We start from the raw sequence: 23994 nt of genomic DNA, 5'->3' as shown, positions 1-23994 counted from the left end.
TAAAAATTGACTAGTATTTTCCTCATTTTTTTTCATCTTGAACCAAAATTGAAGTTATTTTCAATTGAGTTCAACAAATAGTTATTGTGTGCATAATATACATGGCAGATGTGTACATTTTTTCATTTTAATTTGTTTAAATTGGCCAATGCAGGATTTTCTAAGTGGTCTTACTGGGAATCTATACAATCTATTCTATAGAATTAGTCCACCATTGTTACTTAGAATTTAACTAAGGTTTAGTTGACAAAGCTATTTTATTAGATCACTAATTCATAAGTCATTTATAAAGATAAAAATGCTGGCTCCTCTACCACTTCCCAAATTTGCCCACTTCTCAACAAGTTCTTACTCTTCTCTACTGGCTGTCTTTTGGCTCCTTATTTAATCTACATTTATTCTTTGTTCCCTTCTATTCAAAGAAATTCTAAGAACTATGAATTTCTCTCTTTCTCTTTCTCCCCCTTTATGTCTCTGTCTCTGTCTCTTTCTCTCTCTTTCCATATATGTATATGTACATATATGTATATATATATATATATATATTTGTTCCCCATATATAACATGCAATAAATTATATATTATTTATATATTATATTTTGTTGTTATATACACATATATATGCCTCCTAATATAAAACATTTATCAACTCTCTATGATGAAAAGCTCCTAAAACAGTTACTTTACTTTAATCCTGTATGCTTTCCATCATGAATAAAGCATTTATCAAGTATTTAAGATATGCTAGCACTGTGATAAGTACTGAGGATAGAAAAAAGAAAAAAGCAAGCAAAATAATCCTGTCAAGGTACTTACATTCTAATTAGGAAAAATAATGTGCAAAGAAGAGCTAATAAAGGGTAAGTCACTGATGTAATGCAATATGGATTATAAATGGCCTAGAAATATTGTTGAAATCAGATTCAGAATAAGATAAGGTGAAATTCAATCATTTATCAAAGACCAGTGTCCCAGACCTTGTTTAAGGTCCCAGGGGAAAGGAGATGAGGAGGATGACTGAAAATGCAGGTGGCATGGTTTGGAAATGTCCTAGACAGAATGCCATCATTGACATTTTTTTTTTTTTTTTTTTTTTTTTTTTTACTAATTACTTATTTTCTTGATGTGCTACTTGTAAAAGGTTTGCTTGCCTAATCCAAAAATGTTTCACAAAAATCAGGTAGGATTTCAGGAGCTATTCAAATAGTGTCAAAATACAAGGAAGGAGGAAGTTGTTCATGATTTCAATAAATATATATTCCAAATTAGTTAAATGAGTGCTTCAAATAATTATTAGTATACATTGTTAAAAGATCATTTAGACCAAATTTATAGTAGACTTATATTAACCTAATGCTTTATCATTTAATAATATTTCAGATGCACCTTTTCAAAGCATTTAATTTCAGAGCTATAACGAATTTTAGATATCCATTAGTCCAACCAACCCCTTTACTTTAAAAACAAGATGGGCAATTCAGAGAGAATAAGTAACTTGAACAAATTCAGAGGTCTATTTAGCAGGAGAACCAGATAAGACTAGAAGTCATTTCCAGTCCTTAGTTCCTGTCATTTCCACTATACTAACTATGTTGTGATTACTTTTTTATTGCATAGTATTGACATAAAATTAAAATCTGAAAAAAATAGGAAAATTACAAAGTAGAAAATAGTTCTGTCTCTGAATACTAAAATTAGGATTCCACTGCACAATTAATTGACCAATACATTTGAATTAAGGTTTTGTTTTGTGTTAAACACTGTGCTACATACTGCAGGGGGTCAGATATGGAGCCAAATTTCTGAACTTTACAACTTCATAACGTCAGGACTTTACAACCTGAGACTAAGAGAAGTAAAATATATGTAGCAAAAGTGCAAATTGTGAGAGAATATCTAAACCATAACCTGCTAAATTGTAAGATAGAGATTAAAAGTGTAGGAATTCAAAGAGTTCAGTAATGGCTTCAGTAGTAAGAGAAGTCTTCATGGAGCAATAGGATTTGAAATGGTCCTGAAGAAAGATTGGAAGATTGAGGAAAAGGAAAGGACATCTCTCTCTAAAATGAGAACAACATACACAAACACATAAAGGTTTGGATGAAAAAATGGCTTGTTTTTCAGATTTGAAAGAAGAAAGGTATGTGTTGGTAAATAGTAAAAAAAGAAGATTGTGAGACCTTAAGAATTAGACGGAGGAATTTAGACTCAATAGAATAGGATATTGTCATAATGGACTTTTGAGGACAAGATTGGCATATTAAACATGATGTTTAAGAAAGATTTTGATGGTAATTGTACAAGAGTTAGCCTGGAAGGAAGAAAAGATTTAAATCAGAAAGATGATGTAGAATATGAGATTACAAAACGAACCAAGATGGTGCCGATGGGAATTAGGTGGGAGAAATATATTTACGTGTGTGTGTGTGATGTTTTAAAGGAAGATTCACTCTCACTACTGTCATGAGTCAAATTTGACTTTAAGTTTTTAAGTCTATATAACTGACTTAACTGAGGAAATTATAGTACCAATTGAGAGAAAAAGAGTATGAGGGGAAGTTAGTTTGGGAAAGATTAGGAGTTCAGTTTTCCCTTAAAAACTTAAGGAGATGGGAATACATTAAAATTAGGCCATTTAAGATACAGAATTGGAGATAGGATGAGTGAGCAGGATTTGGTTTCTTTCAACAGGGACATGATAGTCAAAATCATAAAAATGAACACAGAAGAATATAAATGGAAAAGAGCAAAGTGCTAAGAAATAAATTTTGGAAAGTACATAGTTAAACTACTGTAGGGTTGGGGGGGGGGAGTGGAAACAAGCATAAATGAAACAAAAGACAGGAGCACCAATATAATGGAATATCTCAAAAGTCACAAGAGGGGAGAGTTTTAAGGAAAAGATAGTTTACAGAAGAAGTTGTCAGATTTTTTTGGAATCAAGATTTCTTTATGCTTTTAAAAATTATTGAGGACCCCAAATGCTTTTGTTTACATGAGTTAGATCCATAAATATACAGCATAATGAAAATTAAACCTAAAATTTTGAAATATTTAATTCACTTAAAATAACAATAAATAATAAACATTTTATAAAAATAATATTTCTATAACCAAAATAGTGAAAAGAGTGGCATTGCCAATCATTTTTGCAAATTTGATGTCTGGCTTAATAGAATACAAGCTGGATTCTTATATGTATTCCTTCATTCTATTTGTTGTAATATTTTGTTTTGATTAAGACATATGAAGAAAATTCAATCCTATATAAACACCTGGTTGAAAAAGGAAAAAGAACTTTCAATAACCTTTTCAGATAATTATAGATATTCTTCTTTGATATTACACCAAACTCCAAAAAAACAAAAAAATAAAATAAAAAAAAATAAACTGACCATAATATAACGTGGTGGAGTTGTGAATAGATCCAACTATTCTGGAGCACAATTTGGAGATGTGCCCATAAACTCTTTTTACTCTTTGATCCTCCATCAAAATACATCCTTTTTATACTCTTCTACAAGTGATAGTTTTTTAAAAGTTAGTCACAATGTGGAATCTGAAATCATATAATCAAATTTTCATTCAAGGTGCAAGATAGACCAAAGGATTTTAAAATAGCAGAGTATGAAAAATTCACAGATATAATTTTTGATATAATTCTTTGTGTTTGTGGCTAAATTTATTTTCACAAAGTAACACTGATGTTATTTGCCTTTTTAATTCATGTTTGGAAAACTCTATAAATTTATGAGAGAAAGAGTAAGAAAAGGCAAATAATATCAGCTTTGTGAAAATGGTTCAAATCATACTGATCATTTGAAGGGACCCACACTCCTGGAAATGCTACTCTAAATATCAAAATGTAGCAAGGTCCCTAAGAAGAAATAAAAAGCCAGTTTTTGAATTTGGCAATCCATTGTCTTTCATGATGTTTAAGACCCAATAGGGTCAGAAAAGTTGTGGTAATAAAAGCCAGATTATAGGAATTCAGAGAGTAGACTACATGGTAAATAAACTGTGGCACAAGTAAGAGAATAAACTTTTATCAGTTTGACAGGACAAAAAGTTAGAGAATAAACTTTTATCAGTTTGACAGGACAAAAAGACATGTCTGATTGGAGTGAACAGAGAAAACAGTGAAGATTTTCAAAGTAGCCAAGATTAAAAAGAAAGCAGAAATCTGGGAAACAATTTTTACAGTGTTTATGATAAGGACCTCATTTTTTTAAACATCATTAAAAATCATTAAAATGTAAGCCAAATTTATTAGAATACAAATCATTCCCCAATTGATAAATGGGCAAATTTTCAGATGAAGAAATTAAAGGCTTCTATAGTCATATAAAAAAAGTGCTCTAAATTACTATTGATTAGAGAAATGCAAATTAAAACAATTCCAAGCTACCACCTCACACCCATCAGATCTGCCAAGACCACAGGAAAAGAAGTTGATAAATGTTGGAGGGGATATGGAAAAACTGACACTAATATATTGTGGTAGAGTTGTGAAATGATACAGACATTCTGGATCACAGTTTGGAAATGTGCCCCCAAAGCTATAAAACTGTGTATACCATTTGATCTAGCAGTGACACTACTGGGTTGGCATCCCAAAATGATCATTAAAAAGGGAAAAGGACCCACATGTGCAAAAATGTTCATTGCAGCTGTTTTTATGGCGGCAAGGATTTGGAAATTGTGAGGATGCCCATCCATTGGGAATGTATAAATAAGTTATATGTAGTACATGAATGTAATGGAATTCTATTGTTCTATAAGATATGATGAGCATGCTGATTTCAGAAAATCCCATAAAGATTTGTATTAACTGATATCAAGTGAAGTGAGCAAGATCAGGAGAACATTGTACATAATAATGCCAATATTTTATATGATCAACTATGACAGATTTAGCTCTTCTTAGCACTACAGTGATCCAAGACAATTCCAATAGACTTGGGATGGAAAATGCCATCCCACATGCATAAAAAGAACTATGGAGACTGAATGTGAATCAAAGCTTGCTATTTTCATCTTTTTTTTCTTTCATAATGTTTTTGCTTTCAAAACATAACCAATATGGAAATATGTTTAAAATGATTACATGTGTAACCTATATCAGATTGCTTTCTGTCTTAGGGAGAGGAGAGGAAATGAAGGAAGAGAGAAAAAAAAATTGTACCTCAAAATTTTACAAAAGTGAATGTTGAATATTCTCTGCACATGTAATTGATAAAATAAAATACCATTAAGTGACAAGTGAAAGGTTTTTCAAGGTTCAGGAGATCTGTGCAGTTTTTAAAACAGGAAGAAGGCAACAGTCAAAGAGAAACATAATGTGGATAAGGAGAGATATATTTGAGAAATAGTCCACAAGAATCAGAACAAAAGATCAAAGTTGGAAGTTTAGAATATGTTTCTACAAAATTAGAATAAAATTCTGAAGACACACAGAAAGGTAATATTGCTTGGAAATAGAAAGGGAGAGGAGTCAAAGGAAAACCAGTGTGGATGCACTGCAGACTTATACAGAAGATGGAAACAAAGTCACATAATAGAAGATAAATACAAAAACAACAAGTGGTTCTTTGAGTGTAATTTTGGAAGCGCAAAAGATCAGAATGAGCTGAAGTTCACAAGAAAAGATATGGATAACCAAAGAGTTTGGTGGTTGCTTTTAGCTATGGTGGGGGGAAAAAAGAGGACCAAAATAGAGATGTCTACTGTTGAAAGAGATTTCTACTGGAATGATGACAACTGACAAAAGAAAGAAGGAAGATTTGTTCAATTCTTATTTTGCTTCTATTCCTCTGCTAAGAAAAATTATCTTTGTATTGTAAAAATCAGAATGAAAATGCTTAGGAAGAAATTAATACCCAAGATAAATGAGGGGTAAATAAGAGAGCATTTAACCATCTAGGATAAACTATATTCTCAGATCTGATAGAACACATAGATGTGATATAAACTTTAGTCAGTGATTTTTGAAAGATAGTGAGCAAGAAAGTACAGAATTAGTGAAGGACATGTCCAAAATTTCAAAACAAAATGAAGACACTTTAACATGATGGAATCTGTAAATAACAGGTCAATAAGCTTAACTGTGATTCCTGTTAAAATGTTAGAAAAATTTTCATAATCATGGTTAATGAACATCTAGAAAAATGAACTAATAATAATTGCAAAAAATCAGCATAACTTCATCAAAGAAAGAAAAAGTTATTGATTGGTAAAATAGAAGACTGCTTTTGCATAGAGCTTCCATAGACTTTACCAAAGTGTTTGACTAATGATGTCATACAAATCTCATGAAAAATATGGAAAGATGAAGATTAATTTGGAAATAGTAGAATGAATATGTATCCTGAATGCAGTGAAGAATCCAGGGGACTCATGCTTGGCCCTGAGAGGCTTGTCACTTTTATTAATAACTTGGATACAAATATAGATACACTAATCAGTTTCACAGATGATACAAAGCTGGAATGTCTAACACAAAGGATAAATGCATCAAGATTTTTAAAGTGTCTTAAGCCTAGAATGTTGAGCCTAATCAAGTAAAATGCTGTTTAATAAGGATAAATGTGAAAATCAACTTCACAATCCCAAGGGAGAGGGGAGTGAGGAGGATATGTTTACATTTCAGAAAAAAGATATGGAAGTTTAGTGAAGTGTGATTTGTCAGCCAAATAAAACTAATTCAATCAATCTTAAGATATGTTAGAGAAGGCATAAAGAAAAGGATTGGACTAGATGGTTTCAGTAGTCCCTTCTAGGTCTCCAAGTGAGATCTTATCACACCCAAGTGCAGAGCTTTATTGACTGAATTGGGTTATCTTCCCAGGCAATCTAAATCCTTATAATCCTCATTTCTAAGTTTCTATTTATACTAAAGTTTATTTTTAATGATAATCCTTGGATTTCAAGGATTTCCTTCAACTGAAATATGATACATAGACAGGTCAATAGCCACAATTACAAATAATCTTCTAAGAAATGTTTCCACATTCTGTGTTTCACCCTCCAATCATATACATTAGATTAAATGTATATCTAAATGTATCTCTAAAACTCAACTATCATTTCATTTGGCAATCTCAAAAAAGTACCAGATTAAGTTCAAACCCTTTTGCCTGGTACATACAGTCTTCTAGGATCTGGCTCCAATCTACCTTTCTAATCTTATATCCCCAAATCCCATAGTTCTCCTATGTACATATGTTGTTCCAGACTAAAGTGGAGTATTTGCTATTATTTAAACATTCCCCTAATGCTTTCTGGTTTCTGGGCCTTTTTTGGCTGTTGCTTTCACCTTAAATGCTTTCCCTGCCATCTCTAAGCCAAAATTGAAGCCATTCGTTAAAATTCCTATCTAATGCCATCTTTCTAGAGGCCCTAATCTAGAACCCCTAATATGGCCAAGGAGGCCCATAGGTGCTCCATTTGACAGAGGACCAGGTCTGGAGTCAGGAAGACTCATCTTCCTGAGTTCAAATCTGGCCTCTGACACTTAATAGCTGGTGATGGTGGGCAAGTCTCTTCATCCTGTTTGCCTCAGTTCCCTCATTGAAAATGAGCTAGAAAAGGCAATGGCAAAACCACTTCAGTATCTGTGAAGACCTCATATTTTAAAATCAGCCGGAATCAGGAATTCAGGTTAGGGGAAAATCGTCAGTCTTTATTCTCAGTGAAGAAAGATCGGAGGTGGAAGGGAATGGGCAATAGCAATGTGTGCAGCTGAGTCAAGAAGTTAGCTAGACCAGCAGCCACACAACCAGCAGCTACAAGCATAGAACCCAGGCTCAATCTCTCCCAGCCTCTCTTTCTTCCTGCCCCTCTGCCTTCACCCACCAAAATCATCATTTCCTATACAACACATCAGGACTTTCACAGAGAGTGAGCAGGGACCATTCTTTATCCAAGCATGTATATTAATAGAGTATAGCCCAATTACTATTTAGCCTCACGTGCTTGGGACCTCAGTGCATCAACTCAAGCCTCAGCCCATTACAAGTATCTTTGCCAAGAAGACTCCAAATAGAATCAAAAAGACATGATTAAATATAACCACACACTTTATACTTTAAATTCATCCCCTTTCCAACTTCCTATAGCACTTTATATTTAATCAATAGCCTTTTGCTTTGTTACCATCACTTATGTAGAGAATCTATTTTCTCAGTACTAGGTTATAGCCTCCTTGATAAATGACAGAATTTTAGTCACCTCTTCATCCCTTCAATGCCTTAAACATAAAATGTACACAAGAAATGCGTTTGTTGATGTAATGCATGAGGACCATTTACCAATTAAAGCTAAAGTTTTGTTCTAAACTTTCCGTATTACGGTGTGAAAATCTAGCATAGCATCCTGGAAAGGCATTTTATACTTTAATTACTTTATTTACTTTATATATACTTTAATTCCACTTTTTTTGTGGGGGGGGGGGTAGGAACTGAATATAAAGTCCCAAAAGGTCTTAGGAAGACTTCTTTTTTTGTTGCCAAAAACTACGGGAAGGCCAGGGGGAAGATGAAGGGAGGGGGGTCATCTTTCAATCAGCTTATTAAGTGCTTCCTACGAGCCCGGACCGTCTGCAAAGAAAGCAAGCAAACAAAACAGTCCCGATCGTGTACACAGATAAATTTAAAATACATTCAAAATAAAGCACAAGGAGTTGGGGGGAGGGAAGCAAACGAAAATGAGCGTCAGAACAATTAGCGAGTGATACTTCCCAACTTGCACGTTTTCTCCCTCACACCTTCACTGCTAACACAAGATGTTCCTCATTAACAATAAAACTAGCAGTAAGCTGGCGTCCCTTGATGCATTGTTGGTAGAGTTGTGAACGAATCCAGCCGTTCTGGAGAGTAGTTTGGAACTATGCTCAAAAAGTTATCAAACTGTGCATACCCTTTGATCCAGCAGTGTTTCTACTGGGCTTATATCCCAAAGAGATACTAAAGAAGGGAAAGGGACCTGTATGTGCACGAATGTTTGTGGCAGCCCTCTTTGTAGTAGCTAGAAACTGGAAACTGAATGGATGCCATCAGTTGGAGAATGGCTGAATAAATTGTGGTAGATGAATATTATGGAATATTACTGTTCTGTAAGAAATGACCAGCAGGATGATTTCAGAAAGGCCTGGAGAGACTTACACGAACTGATGCTGAGTGAAACGAGCAGGACCAGGAGATCATTATATACTTCAACAACAATATTATATGATGATCAGTTCTGATGGACCAGGCCATCCTCAGCAATGAGATCAACCAAATCATTTCCAATGGAGCAGTAATGAACTGAACCAGCTACGCCCAGAAAAAGAACTCTGGGAGATGACTAAAAACCATTACGTTGAATTCCCAGTCCCTATATTTATGCACACCTGCATTTTTGATTTCCTTCACAAGCTAATTGTACAATAATTCAGAGTCTGATTCTTTTTGTACACAAAATAACGGTTTGGTCATGTATACTTATTGTGTATCTAATTTATATTTTAATATATTTAACATCTACTGGTCATCCTGCCATCTGGGGGAGGGGGTGGGGGAAAGGAGGGGAAAAATTGGAACAAGAGGTTTGGCAATTGTTAATGCTGTAAAGTTACCCATGCATATATCCTGTAAATAAAAGGCTATTAAATAAAAACCAAAAAAAAAAAAAAAAAGTAAGCTGTGGTCCCAAGGCGGGCCACGCCTCTTTGAGGTAGGCTCTGCACAGGAGTGAGTGCGCATGTGCAGTACGTGCGCGCGCGCTCTCGTTCCCGCTTTCTCGTCTTTCATTCAAGTACTCCGGGAGCGAGGCTTTCCAGTCTTCTGCAGGCGTGCCCCCACGCGAACGCGCACGTCTCCCAACCCTCTCGCTCGAGCGACCTTTCAGGCGGAAGTGGAAGTCCCCGGTGACTGAGGTGGCTGTGTGTGAGTGAGTGCGGAAGCGGCTGTGCCGGGAACAGAGATGGCTGCTCTGGCCCCCTTACCCCCTCTGCCCCCGCAGTTTAAGAGCCTTCAGCATCACCTGAGGACGGCGCAGGAGCATGACAAGCGGGACCCCGTGGTGGCCTACTACTGTGAGTCCCTCGCGTCTGTTACCTCCTTGCCTGTGTGACACCGCTCTGTGCCTAGACACACCTCCCCCTCCGAGCCTCCCAGTCCCGGATAAATGGCACCTCCTGTGCGGGCAGCCCCCCCCCCCCCCCCCCCCCCCCCCCCCCCAACCTTCTCACCAGCCGGAAACCCGACCTTGGCCCGAGCCCCGTGACTCCTGTCAGTGGCGAGGCCCCTGCGTCAGGACCTCCCGTAGGAAACCTGACGGCTCCCTCTTCCGATCCGGGCCATCTCTTCCTTGTTTATGCCTCTGTGGACATTAGCAGTTATCGAACACCAGTCCCATTCCCCCAGTTCTTTATGCACATTTCTGCAAAAGAGAAACACACGTATGTGTATATATACATTTATGCATGCCTAGATAATGTACACATGTATGTGTTTCTATCTTTTCCGATAAATGTGTGGCTATACACCCACACGATATGTTCAAATCTTAATTATACCCGCCATTTAAAAATTTGACAGCAGATAATCCACAATTTGGATAATCTATATATGGATAGTTCACATGCAATAATTAAGTTTATTCATGTTGATCACTCACTATGTGGTTATCCCACTATTATAATATAATTATATAATATAATAAAACTAATCTTTGCAATATACATCACTGAAGATTTACATAAAGGTTTAAATTTAGAACGATTGTAGTGAATGAAACAACTCCCGTAAGTTATGTGAAACTATTTTATTTTTTCCTAAGAGAACCATGTCTGCCCTGTAAAACTTAAAAGGAGAGAAGCATTTTACAAGCAATTAGTAAGAGTTCTATACCGTCTGCTTTTTCTGACAAAGGTGATAAATTTAAATTAGATTGCAAACCAGAGAAAACTTATGAGCTGGAAAGACTTACTAAAACTACCGGAGATTCTCAGGTGCTTATTTTATCAAAACAAAATCTTCATTCAATTTTTACATTTTCCTAATTGCATTTCCTTCAGAGGAAAACTAAAATAGAAAGGTAGAGTTGTGATTTAATACAATGGTTTAATATAAAAAGCTGTGTGTAAATCTTGAATAAAGAGATTTAAAAGGCAAAATTGTGGAATTGTGACATGATAGATAGTAGATAGGAGGAGATATCTCCACTTAGTAGAGGTATATAACTTTTTATTTTTATTTATTTTATTTTATTTTTTTATTTAATAGCCTTTTATTTACAGGTTATATGTATGGGTAACTTTACAGCATTAACAATTGCCAAACCTTTTCTTCCAATTTTTCACCTCTTACCTCCCACCCCCTCCCCCAGATGGCAGGATGACCAGTAGATGTTAAATGGTATATAACTTTTTAAATGAACTTAGCTTAAATAACTTAAGGCCAGAATATCAACTGACTCCCTCTTACATGTAAGAGGATAAAGGATAAAAGGATAAAAAGGATATACTCAAGAATTTACCTTTACCATGGTTTCCTAAAGTTGTTTTGAAATAATTTATATTTATTATATTTTCCTCTGATTCTAATTAGGACAAGGTAAATTTGGAACTTGTGAAATCTGCAAACCAAATATCGAATACTCTGGGCAGATAGTATCTTCACAAAGTTTCAACCAGGGTGGAGCAGTATCAAGAAAACTGCTTGACTACCTTCTAAATTCCCAGTACTTTGCTAGATTTTAGGTCCTCTTATTTGAAATCCATATTATCAGCATATACTATCTACTTGGTTTTTCATTTTTACTTTTCTTGATATCTTCAGTATCTGACTCAGTTTTTCTCTCTCACTTGTCATCTGGTTATTGTTAACTTCCATATCTTTGTTAAAGAGCTATCAGCACCTTAACAGATTCCTTGTTGTACTCAGCTCCTTCCACCCCTGTATCAGCCAACTGCCTATAACCCAGACCTCACTATCATTTGGCACTTATCCACCTCCACCATTTTCTAACCTCTCTTTCTACTCAATATTGACCCTTATTTTGTCTATCTATCCCAATATTGACTTCTAGTTGTTAACTCCTCTCATTTTACCTCATTCCTACCCTTATTTGTAAATATGGAATTGGTCAACCATTTCATCCTTGTCTTTAATAAAATTTCAAACTTTCTTATTCTTCTGACCTTCTCTGAGATGAAATCCAACCCTTTCATTATTTACTTTTTCTGTTTTTGCTTTTAGTTAATATACTATCTTTACCAGGACCATACAGATTCTATCTGCCATACAAATGGCCTTCATTTTTGTCAATCCCAAATCCAGTCCCACTCGTCAGTTCTATTAGGGAATCTTGTTGAAGTCATCCAAAATAAATATTCTTTGTGTATACTCCTTTTTTTTTTGACTGAAGCAATTGGGGGTTAAGTGACTTACCCAGGGTCACACAGCTAGGAAGTGTTAAGGGTCAGAGGCCGAATTTGAACTCAGGTCCTCCCTATTTCCAGATCAGTGCTCTATCTACTGTACTACCTAGCTGCCCCCATCATGTAGCTTTTCTACCCTTTCTCCTCACAATCTCTTCTCTCCCCTTTAGATTTAAGCTTTAGATCTAATTATTCTGCCAAAATTACTCTCTCTAGAGTTACCATATGGTCTCATAATTGTCAAATTTAGTGACCTATTCCCATTTTCTCTTTTTTTGCCAACCTTTTTGCAGCCTTTTGACTCTATTTGTGGGATGACAAAGGAGGCAACATTATCTTCAAATTCTTTCTGTCTGCTTGCTTCTTCCCTACTGACTACAAACATTGATGTCTCTTTGATACTTTTGTTTTGTCTAGGTTTTGGAGATACCACTCTTTCTTGAATCCTTTTCTTATCAGTCTTCTCTTTCTCCATCTCCTTTGTTGGAACCTAGTCCAGGTCATGCTCTCTATAATCGTAAATGTTTCGCAGTGCTCTGTCCTTGGGCCCTCTTCTCTCTATATTACTTTACCTGATCATCTCATCAATTTCCATGGATTTAATTATTATCTCTATACTAATGATTCTCAATATACTTTTCCTAGCTTTCTGCTGACCCACAGTCAGGCATCTCCCACTGTCTTTTGAACTTTATGTCTAATAGACATCTTAAATTCAACATATCCAAATTAGAACTCACAGTGTTTTTCCCCCTAAACCCTGTCTGCCCCTCCAGACTTCTTTTTAACTGTAAGGAGCACTGTCATCTTCTCAGCCCCTCAAGTAACAGACTGGATATGGGAAAATGAGAAATAGTGAGGAGTTAAGTATTACAACAAGTGAGTTACCAGGACTGGTTGATTTCACGGGTGCAATCCGTGGTACAGGCCCTCATTACATCGCACCTGAACTATAGCCACCATCTGTTGATGGCTCTGATGCTTCAAATCATTCCCTTTCTCTCCAATCTCTCCCTCTAATCGCTCCAAATCACTACCCAAACTCCATTCAGAGATCAGATCTACATCTTTCCAGACTACTTCCTACCACATACTTGGACTTACCTTCTGGAGGCTATTTCACAAGTAAAACTGTCCAACTCTCAGTTTTAGGCATTTTTTTCTGCTGTCCCTCTTGTCTCGAATACTCTCTCTCCTGGATTCTATAGCTTTCTTTAAGTCCCAGTTGAACTATCTTTTACTAGAAGTCTTTCTTAACCCTTTTTAATTTTAGTGTCTTCCGTCTTAATTATTTCCTGTTTATTTCCTGTTTATCTTGTACATAGCTTGTTTGTATACATTTATTTGCTGTCATCTCCCTTAGATTGTGAAGTCTTTAAGGACAGGTATTATCTTTTGCCTTTTTGTATTCTCACTGCTTAGCACAGTACCATGTGCACAGTAGGTGCTTATTGATGGACTTTATTAGTGTCGTCTTAAGTAAAAATGAGTAAAATTGAGTAAAATTGAGTCTCTTCTATTTGGGGACAAAACAATTACAAACACCTTCACTTTGTCAAACTTTTAATTGCCTTTTGTCTTTTTACTAATAAGCATTTGGATTACACAATCTCTATTGTCTCCTTTTTTAAAGTTATTTTTCCCATAATTATTTGTAATAAGACTTCTCCCCATCTTTCTGTCAAAACTATTCTTTGTCCATCTTTCTTAACCTTTCTGCAGCTTTTAACAGTTAATAATCTCTTTTTTGAACACTGTCAATTCTTTTGATGTTAGTGATATCACTTCCTAGTGATAACATAGAACTTTTCAGTTTACATTGCTGGTTCCTCATCAACTTATCTATTTTCATCCTTATTCCCTTGGTCTTTTATCTTGGTATTCAGATTCACTCAAATAGCTTTGCCTGTACATCCTTTAGATAGTGGACAGTGTGGTACAGAAAAAGAGCTTTGGGATCACAAGACCTGATTTCCTTCTTTCTCCTTTAGATTTAAACTTTAGGCCTAATTATTCCACCAAAATTACTCTCTCCAGAGTTACCAGATGATCTCATAATTGTGAAATCCAATAACCTATTCCCATTTTCTCTTTCTTGTTCACCTCTTTACAGCCTTTTGACACTATTCATGGGATGACAAAGGGGGCAATGTTATCTTCAAATTCTGTCTACTTGCTTCTTCCCTACTGACTACAAACATATTGATGTTTCCTTCATTTTCCTCTCTCGTTGACAGTTATTATTTGTGTGCTTTTGTGTGACCTCATTTAACATCCCAGAGCCTTAGATTCCCTATCTGCATAATGAGTTGGTCGGACTAAATGTCCTGGCTTCATATTCCACCTTCTGACAGTTACTCTCTGTGTGACTTTAGGCAAGCCATTTCAGTTTGCTTTAGGTTTCTGTTTACCTACATGTAATGGAATAGATGACTTCTCGAGTCCCTTCCAGTTCTATTTCTATAGTAATATTTGTCTCTACCCCTTTCTTTCACATTCAAGACCAGCAACTCCAACTGCTTAACTTGTTAGCACATCTTACAGTTATATCTTTTCCTAAAAGACTACCTCTTTATTTGACTCCATTGTTTTTGTCAGTAGTGTCAACAGTTCCTCATCAAAATTAATATCTATTCCTTGACAGCTTGATGGTGCAGTAGATAGAATACTGGGCCTGGATTTAGGAAGATCTGAGTTCAGATCCAGCCTCAGGAACTTATTAGCTGTGTTACCCTGAGCAAAACACTTAAGCTTCCTGCCTCAGTTTCCCCATATGTAAAATGGAGATTAAAATAACACTTACTTCCCAAGTTTGTTACAAGGATCAAATGAAATAATATTTATAAAGTGATTAGTATGGTTTCTGACAAATTGCCATTAAATAATAATAATTGTGTATTCTATCTTTTCCAAACAATCCAGTCTTCCATGTTTGAAACTGTGATGTTAAATTTTAGTTCTTCTTTCTCTCTCATTTCTTTTCTTTCTTATCGAAAGTCTTTTGATTCTAATTCTACAATATCTCTTGCAATTGCCTCTATTTTTTTTTTTTAATTTTGTTACTATCTCAACACATGCTCTCATCACTACATCTTGGACTACTCTAATAATTACCTAACAATTATTTTTTGCCTCTACACTCTCCCCACTCAAAATGTTCTTCCTAATATAATAAGTTTAATTTTCCTTCTGTTTCTTCCTTCTTTCCTTCTGAGCATCTTCTCTTTTCAGAAATCTTAAAAGTATTCCTGTTGCTTAATGAGTGAAGTTTAAATATCTCTGCCTAGCTCTGAAGACCGTTTTCTGTGATGACCGCGTATTTTAAAATCAGCCAGAGTCAGGAATTCAGGTTAGGGGAAAATCGTCAATCTTTATTCTTAGCAGAGATGAAGAAAGATCGGAGGTAGAAGGGAATCGGCAATAGCAATGTCAGCAGCTGAGTCAAGAAGCTAGCTAGACCAGAAGCCACGAGACCAGCAGCCACCAGAATAGAACCCAGCCAGCAATCTCTCTCAGCCTCTCTTCCTGCCCCTGTGCCTCCACCCACCAAAATCGTCATTTCCTATACAACACATCAGGACTTGCACAGAGAGTGGGCGGGAGTCATTCTTTCTCCAAGCATATATATTAATATAGTCCAATTGCTATTTAGCCTCACGTGCTTGGGACCTTAGTGCATCAACTCAAGCCTCAGCCCATTACAGTCTTCAATTTGATTGTACTGTCTTTACAACTTTCCTATGTAATCTGTACTTCTGTCAACCTGACCTTCTCTCTGTCCCTTAACATTTCTTGCATTTTTTGTCTTCAGATTTTTCTTGCTAACAGTGTTCACTGTGACCAAACTATCCTTTGTGCCTTTCCCCATCCCCCTTTTTCCCCACTGATTAATTTCCTGTATTTATTATTCTCTTAGAACCTAAATCCCATTACATCCATGAAGCCTTCCCTGAACTTCCCTTTCCACTAGTCAGCAGTGATCTTTGTTTCTTAAGGCTTATAAAAGCAGTTTGTTTCACAGTTTTGATTTTCTTATTGTGTAGTATTTTGTGTTATATGGACCTGTGTAAATTTCATATACCCTTGATAAACTGTAAACTCAATAAAATGGAAAGTAGTATTTTATCTAAACTTGATCTTTCCTGGGGCTCAGTAAAATGCTCTGTTTCTAAGTTACATTTAATACATATTTGTTGAGTTGATTTGGTCCCCTCATCTCTACATTTTTGTTCATAATGTTCCCTCTATTGCAAATGCTCTTTCTTATTTCACTGCCCTTTCTTCAGGACATTATTCAAGTCTTCACTCTGCCATAAGATGTTTCCTTACCACTTCATCCCATTAATATGGGAAGAAACTTAATAGTTTCTTTTTGCTCTTAATTCCTATAGCCCTTATTCTACCACTCAGATAGCATTCTCATTCTTGAACTACATTGTATTATTAGTTATCTTTAAGTATGTTTATGCATCTTTCTATCTAGAGTGAAAACTAATAAAGGAAAGAAGGGATTTAGGAGTTTTATTTTTTTTATTTCCCTTACTATCTTAACTCGTATTCTATACTGAATATATTATCTACTGATTGATTATTGCCTATGGGACAAAGAGTATAGACGTCTGTGACAGTTGAAAGGAACTTTGGAGGCCATGACTACGTCTTCTATTTTATAGATGAGGAAACTGAAACCAAGAGATGTGAAATGACTTTTCCAAAGTTATATAGTTAGCAAGTGACAGAGAAGCAGGTATGAGCACAGGTTTTTTAATTGCAGATCCAGTACTGTTTCTTTTCTATGTGCCTCTCCTTCATGCTACCAAAGTGTTTTCCTACTGTAACACAGAGCCTCTCTCTTATTTAAGTGCCTCGATTTTACCTTAAGTTCAATTTGGCTCAATTACTCTCTTGTTCCTTTTTCCCTGCTTCAAAAAAAAAAAATCTTCATTTTTTTTTATTTTCCCTATTTTTATATTCCCCAGACCTCCAAGTTTAAAACAGGTTCATCATTCATTTTTGTATCTCGTTTTTTGTTTTTTGTTTTTTTCAGTCAAATCACCATACTAGTTTTGTGACCAACAATAATTTCAAGGCCCTTCTAATTTCAACCTATACTAATTTAATAATTTCTTATTTTAGCCTCCTCTAATCTATTTCCTTTGACAATATACAAATATACCTTTAATTTCATTGAGTAATGAAAGATCTTAATATCATCTTAATATCAAAAATATCTTGTTGGAAATATCTTCCTATAAACTTTTCATAGAGGATCTACATTCCTGGAGGAGAGCATGAAGGTCTTTCTCTAAATATTTTAACATTTCACTAGTTCTAATAAAGCATGTTATGCATTTCCCAATCTTATATTTCTTTGATGATGTACTTTATAGCATTTGTTGTGTATAAATCATTGTTTTAAATATTTTGTATCCTACTTATACTCACCATGTATCTCTCCATTGCCCATAAGGTTACAAGTAATTTTTATGCTACAGAAATTAAGACTCTTCCTTTGCAGCAATATAGAATCTATCAAGCCACAAACTCAGTGTCACACTCATAGACTATCAAAGCTGAAAAGGACCATAGAAGTTATCTAGTCTAACTCTTGAATTGTAAATAATAAAACAAAAGTAAACAAATTTAAAATTTTTTAAATTTAATTTTAAATTAAAATGTTTAATTTTAAAATTTAATGATTTTTCTGATAAGTATTGTACTGTGTGGTAAATATATATGGCAAAAACTAAGTTTAAATCAATACATTTTGTGTTACTTTTATAATAACTAAATCTAGACAAGCATTTCTCTGGTAATCTGGAAGGAAAAGAACACTAAGCAACTACTTCGAGGTGATTTTGAAGATTTTTTTGACACCTCAAACTTTGCAAAGTTTCAGAATATTGTCAGATGCTTTTTTCACTTTCTCACTGTACACTAATTCCTTCCCTGCTGCATACAGATGTGGCCGAGTCTTTTTAATTAAAAAAAAAATCCTCACTGAACTGCATCATCTTGTCAGACTACCCTCCTAAATTTCTCTTCCTTTTCACAACCAAACTCATAAGAGAAACAATTTCTTCTTTTCTTTTTCCTCTGCCATTCTAAGACACGTGTAATCTGGCTTCCAACTTCATTCAAATAAAATTGTACTCTCAAAAAAGGGATCTTTTAATTGTCAAATCTAGTTGTCTTTTCTCAGTCTTTGTCCTTCTTATCCTCTATGGCATTTAACAATGTTGATCACCTTCTTCTGGCTACTTCCTCATCCTATTCATTTCTGGGGCTTTTTAACACTCAAGTCTCTTACATAATCATTTTTTTCCTTTGCCAGATCATCCAAATTATGCCTCCTAACTATTAGTGTACTGCAAGACTCTATCCTAGGTTCTTCCCTCTGTGTGTTCTCATTGATGACATCAGCAGTTCCCTTGGGTTTTAATTACTATTTCTATGCAAGTGATTCCCAGTTTTATATGAAGAGTGTCTCCAGAGCTCTGTTCCACTACCACATTGCCAACTGTTTATTTATCTTTCAAACTGAATGTCACACAGGCATCTCAAACTCAGCCTACCCTAAACAATTTTTTTTTTCCTGAACTCCATAGTTACTGTTGAGAATACTATCTCTTTCCATTCACTATGACTTGTAACCTAAGTGTCATCTTCAACTCTTACCTCGCATATCCTGTTAGTGGCCATATCTTATCATTTATACCTCTACAACATTCCTTATTTAATCACTTTTTTTTTTCATTCACAAGACCACCACCCTAGTTGAGCTGCTCATCACTTCATACATGAATTATTGTAGTTTATTCGGTCATCTTATTTCAAGTTTCTCTATTCCAATCTGTCCTTCACATAACTTTCAAAATAATCTAAAGCACAGATCTAATAACACTTCTCTCTTCATTAGACTCTGATGATTTCTTATCACTCCCATGGGAGTAATATACAATATCACATTTAGAGTATTCAAAACCTGATCTCGGCCTACCTTGTCAGCTTTGTTAATGCTATAAGGCCCTTTTCACCTTAAATGATTTAGTCAGATTTGACTTCTTCCTATTCCCCACACATGCACTTTATCTCCCATTTTAATACCCTTGTACTGGTTGTCCCCATTACTTAGAACATACTCCTTTACCTCCATTTAATAAGAATTCCTAATTCTCATTAATGCTTAGCTACCTTTTACAAAAAGCCATTCTTGCTAACCCACCACCATGCATTTATTTTTACATTTATTGCATATACTTAAATGAATACATATTACCCTAATTGAATTTAAACTTTTTGCATTTCACTTTTGTCTTTGTATCCCCAGGGGCTTACAGTGCTTTATAAGGTTTATGGTTAGATGTTTTGACATTTGTCCCTTCTTTTTGTATTCTTTAATGAATCCTTGATTCATCAGTGTGAATGTCTCTCTCCATGTCTGCCTTGTTATCTTGCGCTGCTCTTGTTCATGTCATGTCATAACTCTTTGTGGGAAAAGAGGAAGGGAGAGGATGAGAATTGGGGTGGGGGGGAGGAAAACATGAAGAAGTTAAGTGACTGAGCAGTTTCATATGTAAGCATTTTTCATACATATATGGGTGTATATTGTGTGTGTATACATATACATATATGAGAAAGAAGATCCTATGGTCTTAGATTTTATGATCCTATGATTTTTAGAACTAGAAAGGCCATTAGAGATCATCTCATTTTGTGATTATTGTTCCTTCTATTTTTTTTTCATTTTTTCATCTTCCAATTATGATAAACTGCTGATAAATGACATACCTAGTATTGTAACTTAAATATTCTCAATCTAATCTGCCACTATGCTTTTTCCACAGATACTGTGTGTATATGCATATATATGTGTGTGATGTATAAACTTCCATGTCATGCTATAATTTGACATCCTGTTTGAAGTGAAAAGAGTTGACGACATTGAATTAAGATACCTTTTCTGTTTCTTACTATCCATGTAACTTAAACAAAATTCAGGTCCTCAGTTTCTTCATTTGTAAAATGAAGAAATAGAACTAGTTTAAATCTTTGTAATTATAATGATTATAATGATGCTGTCAATTTATAAAAACTGAAAGCAAATATGCATGACGTGAAATTTCCCTGGAGAATCTGAGGAGTAGGAATGGATTATGAGGTTGGCTGTCTACTTCACAGGGGATGCTTCTCTGGGAACTGAGCTGGAAGCAGAGAATTGAGTAATGAATTTGTTGTTCTGATTATTGATCCTCGGAGGAGTTCTTTGTTTTTTTGGGGGGGGAGGGAAAGAAAAAACACTACCAGATTTCCTCCAGAAACTTAAAAGTAATTCTGAGATTTACTTATATTCCTTTTAAATTTGTTAGAGATTATCACTGCTCTGTATAAATGTAAAATCTTGATTTATTATTCTTTGCTTGGGAAAAAATCCTCTAGAGGGCAGCAGTATACAGTAAAGAACTTTGGTTTTAAAGATTTTGTTAAACATCCAGATTAACAAGGTCGTCTTTGTTTTACATTTTAACACTTGTCAGAGGATTAATCATAGTTTATATTACAGCAATGCTGTAATATAAGATACATCTCCAAGTATATTTTTATTACAAAATAGAACTTTTGTTATTAAACAAAATTTCAGAAATTCTAAAATTAGATGAAAATTTTAGGTTGGCTTTTTGGTTGCTGTTAAAAAAAAAATTTAATTTCTCCTATCTCCAATGCCACGATGATAAATTATGTTACTCTTCTAGTTCTTTCTCTGTTATTTCCTTTTTGTCTTGTATGTAGTTTATTATTATTCAATAGACTCTTTGTGGCTCCATTTGGAGTTTTCTTGGCAGGGATATAGTGATTTGTTATTTCCTTTTCTAGTTCTTTTACAGATGAGGAAACTAAAGCTTACAGGGTTATGTGATTTATCCAGAGACACACAACTAGTAAGTGTCTAAAGCTAGATTTGAACTCATAAAGATGAGTCTTCTTGTTTCCATGCTTAGAATATTATCTACTGTGCCACCAGCTGCCATTGTACATAGCTTATTATATATATATATATATTTGCTTGCCTGTTTCTTTTCCCATTAAACTGTAAGCTCCTTGAGGGCAGGACTGTCTTTTGTCTCTTTTTGTATCCCCAGAATTTAACCCAATACCTGGGACATAGCAGGTGTTGAATAAATTTTCAATCAGTATTGTTAACTCTTAGGGGTTCTTAAGCTTGTGTGTGTGTCTGTGTGTGTGTGAGATGGACTCCTCTGACATTCTAGACCCTTTCTCAGATTTTATTTTAATGCACAAAATGAAATGTGTAGGATTACAAAGAAAACAAATTGAAATAAAGATGTTTAAAAAATTAATTCTTGGGCTCCACATTAGCCCCACTGCTAGGTTAGGTCAGCCAGCTATACAGGAAAAAAACATTGGTGGGAATAATAGTACCTGAGACTGCACTAAAATAGAAAGCATTTTTTAAAAAGGAACGAGATCATCTGGTTATTTTTCAAGTATGTTGAAGAGAAGACTAATGTTTCAGATATGGGCTAGACTAAATTACCTTCTTTTCAAAAATATTATAACTTGATTTGAGATTTCACCTAGGGAGTGGAAAATAAGCAAAACTTTCCTCTGTTGTATATAACATGGTGGGTAAATGTGCAATAAAATTATTGTTCCTGAAGTTATAGTATATCATGATGATCTCCCAAGATGATAAAAGGTAAGAGGCAAACTCATTCACTTGTTAACACTAGCCACACCTATCTATGCAGATGCTTTCTTTGTATTTACCTCATCTTCATATTTTGTTGATGTCATTATAGATTTTATGTTACTAGACAAACCGAATTAATAAAAACTTTATTTCATATGTTGTGCATCTAAGAGGAAATATGTACAATTTTCCTTGGTCAGAAAACAGGTCAATCATTTGACTGACTATAACTTGACATTTGACAAATTATAACAGGATTCTATCTGAAGAACTGATTCCACAGAGTGTTCGGAGAGTAAATAGTCAAGTATCTGTCTGTCTTCCTCTGCAAATAATCTTGCAATAGGATTAGAATAACTGATTTAGAGTTTCTATGGATGAGATAATATATCCTAATATGTTTCCCATTTAGTAAGTTGAGGAAATTATACAGAGGCTTAGGAAAGGTAAACTAGAAAAAAAACTACTATTCTTACTTGGAAAGACTGTTTAAGGGTGGTGTAGTAGAGTGTCAGTCCCACAATCAGGAAGACATTCATCTTTCTCAGTTCAGATTCTCCCTGAGACCCTGACTTTGCTCTGTGACCCTCTGTTTCCTCATCTGTAAATGAGTTGGAGAAGAAAAGGGCTAACCATTCCAGTATCTCTGCCAAGAAATCCTAAGTGGGGTCATGAAGATCTGATACTGAACAGTAACAAAAGCTATTCTCAAAGAATTCTAAGGAATTAACAAAATTCATCAGAACTTTTTTTTTTCCTATATCATAAGATCTTGAAAAAACTGAAAATTGTTTTTTAAACTTCCTTTTATCTTTAATTTTTATGAAACTCTCATCCTGGTACTTATAAGCCAATTACCTTTCCAGTCTTGTTTCTTATCATACGCAAGAACTCTTTTCTAGTCAACTGTCTGATCCTGCTTTGAAACATTTTAGATGCTGCTGCTTTGCCTCGTTTATATTTTAAAACCTACAACAAATGAGGTCTCTCTTGACCTCTTCCCCTACCTCATCCCAACTATTAGTGCTCTCTTCCTCCTAAGATTATTTTATAGATATTTTATGTATACTTATCTTTATAAATATTTGTACTGTAAGCTTTGTGTAGGAACAACTGGTGATGGAGCTGGATATGAGAAGAGATTTTTTATAGAAAGTGACACAAGCTTTTCTGTAAAGAAAGTTAGGGAGAATTCTGAGGTGTGGGATTAGGTTGGAAAATTCCAAGCTTTCCCGTTTTTCCCAACAAACAAATCAAAATTGTGCTTAGGGTGAATATACACCAGTGAAAAACAAATAATACTTGGAGCAGAACAGGAGTCTTGGGATAAAGTAAACCCAGAAAGACCCCCAGGACAGAGGTTTGCCCCCTGTGAAATATCAATACCTCCAGGGTACCTCTGCTAAAACAGCAAGTGGAAAGTCCTGGGACTAAATGAGTTAAAGATATTCTGAGCCCAAACCACTGCTGATTGGGAATGCCAGACCCAGCTATGCTGCAGAGACTCTGCCCTGGGTGAAAAGAAACCAGCATGCCTGGTGAGTGAAGAAGCAGTGGGGCAGGGATGCTGCTGGCTATAGGCAATTGCAAGAGGGTAGAGTTTTTGGTTTGGGGGATTTCCATCTCAGGATTTGAGTTATTTGTACTAATGGCTCTCATTAAAAAAATAAATAAATAAATAAAACAAAGAAAAGGCCCAGTCATAGAAATTTTAAAAAGCCTCTTCTACCCCAAAGAGTAATGTTATGCAATAATCATATGCCCAGAAAAAAATTGTAGAAGAACTCAAAAAAGATTTTAAAAATCAAATGAGAAAGACTGAGGGGGAAAAAAATCCAAGAAAAACAAGAAGGTTATG

The 23994-nt window shown here is 35.0% G+C and overlaps 1 protein-coding gene across 1 annotated transcript in view; it reads left to right on the top strand.

Moving 5' to 3' along the window:
* Window positions 1-9834: 9834 nt before the first annotated feature.
* The window catches only part of VTA1 (vesicle trafficking 1), an 82680-nt gene continuing 68520 nt past the window's right edge, over window positions 9835-23994 (top strand). The window contains exon 1 of the mRNA XM_031964191.1: window positions 9835-10075. Coding sequence (XP_031820051.1) covers window positions 9964-10075 — 112 coding nt within the window. The 5' untranslated portion in view covers window positions 9835-9963. The remainder of the gene's footprint in view (window positions 10076-23994) is intronic.

The sequence above is a fragment of the Sarcophilus harrisii genome, chromosome 4 (assembly GCF_902635505.1).
Source record: "Sarcophilus harrisii chromosome 4, mSarHar1.11, whole genome shotgun sequence".
Classification (NCBI taxonomy): domain Eukaryota; kingdom Metazoa; phylum Chordata; class Mammalia; order Dasyuromorphia; family Dasyuridae; genus Sarcophilus; species Sarcophilus harrisii.
Note: the sequence above shows the minus strand (reverse complement) of the source record. Positions and strands in the feature narration are given on the sequence as shown.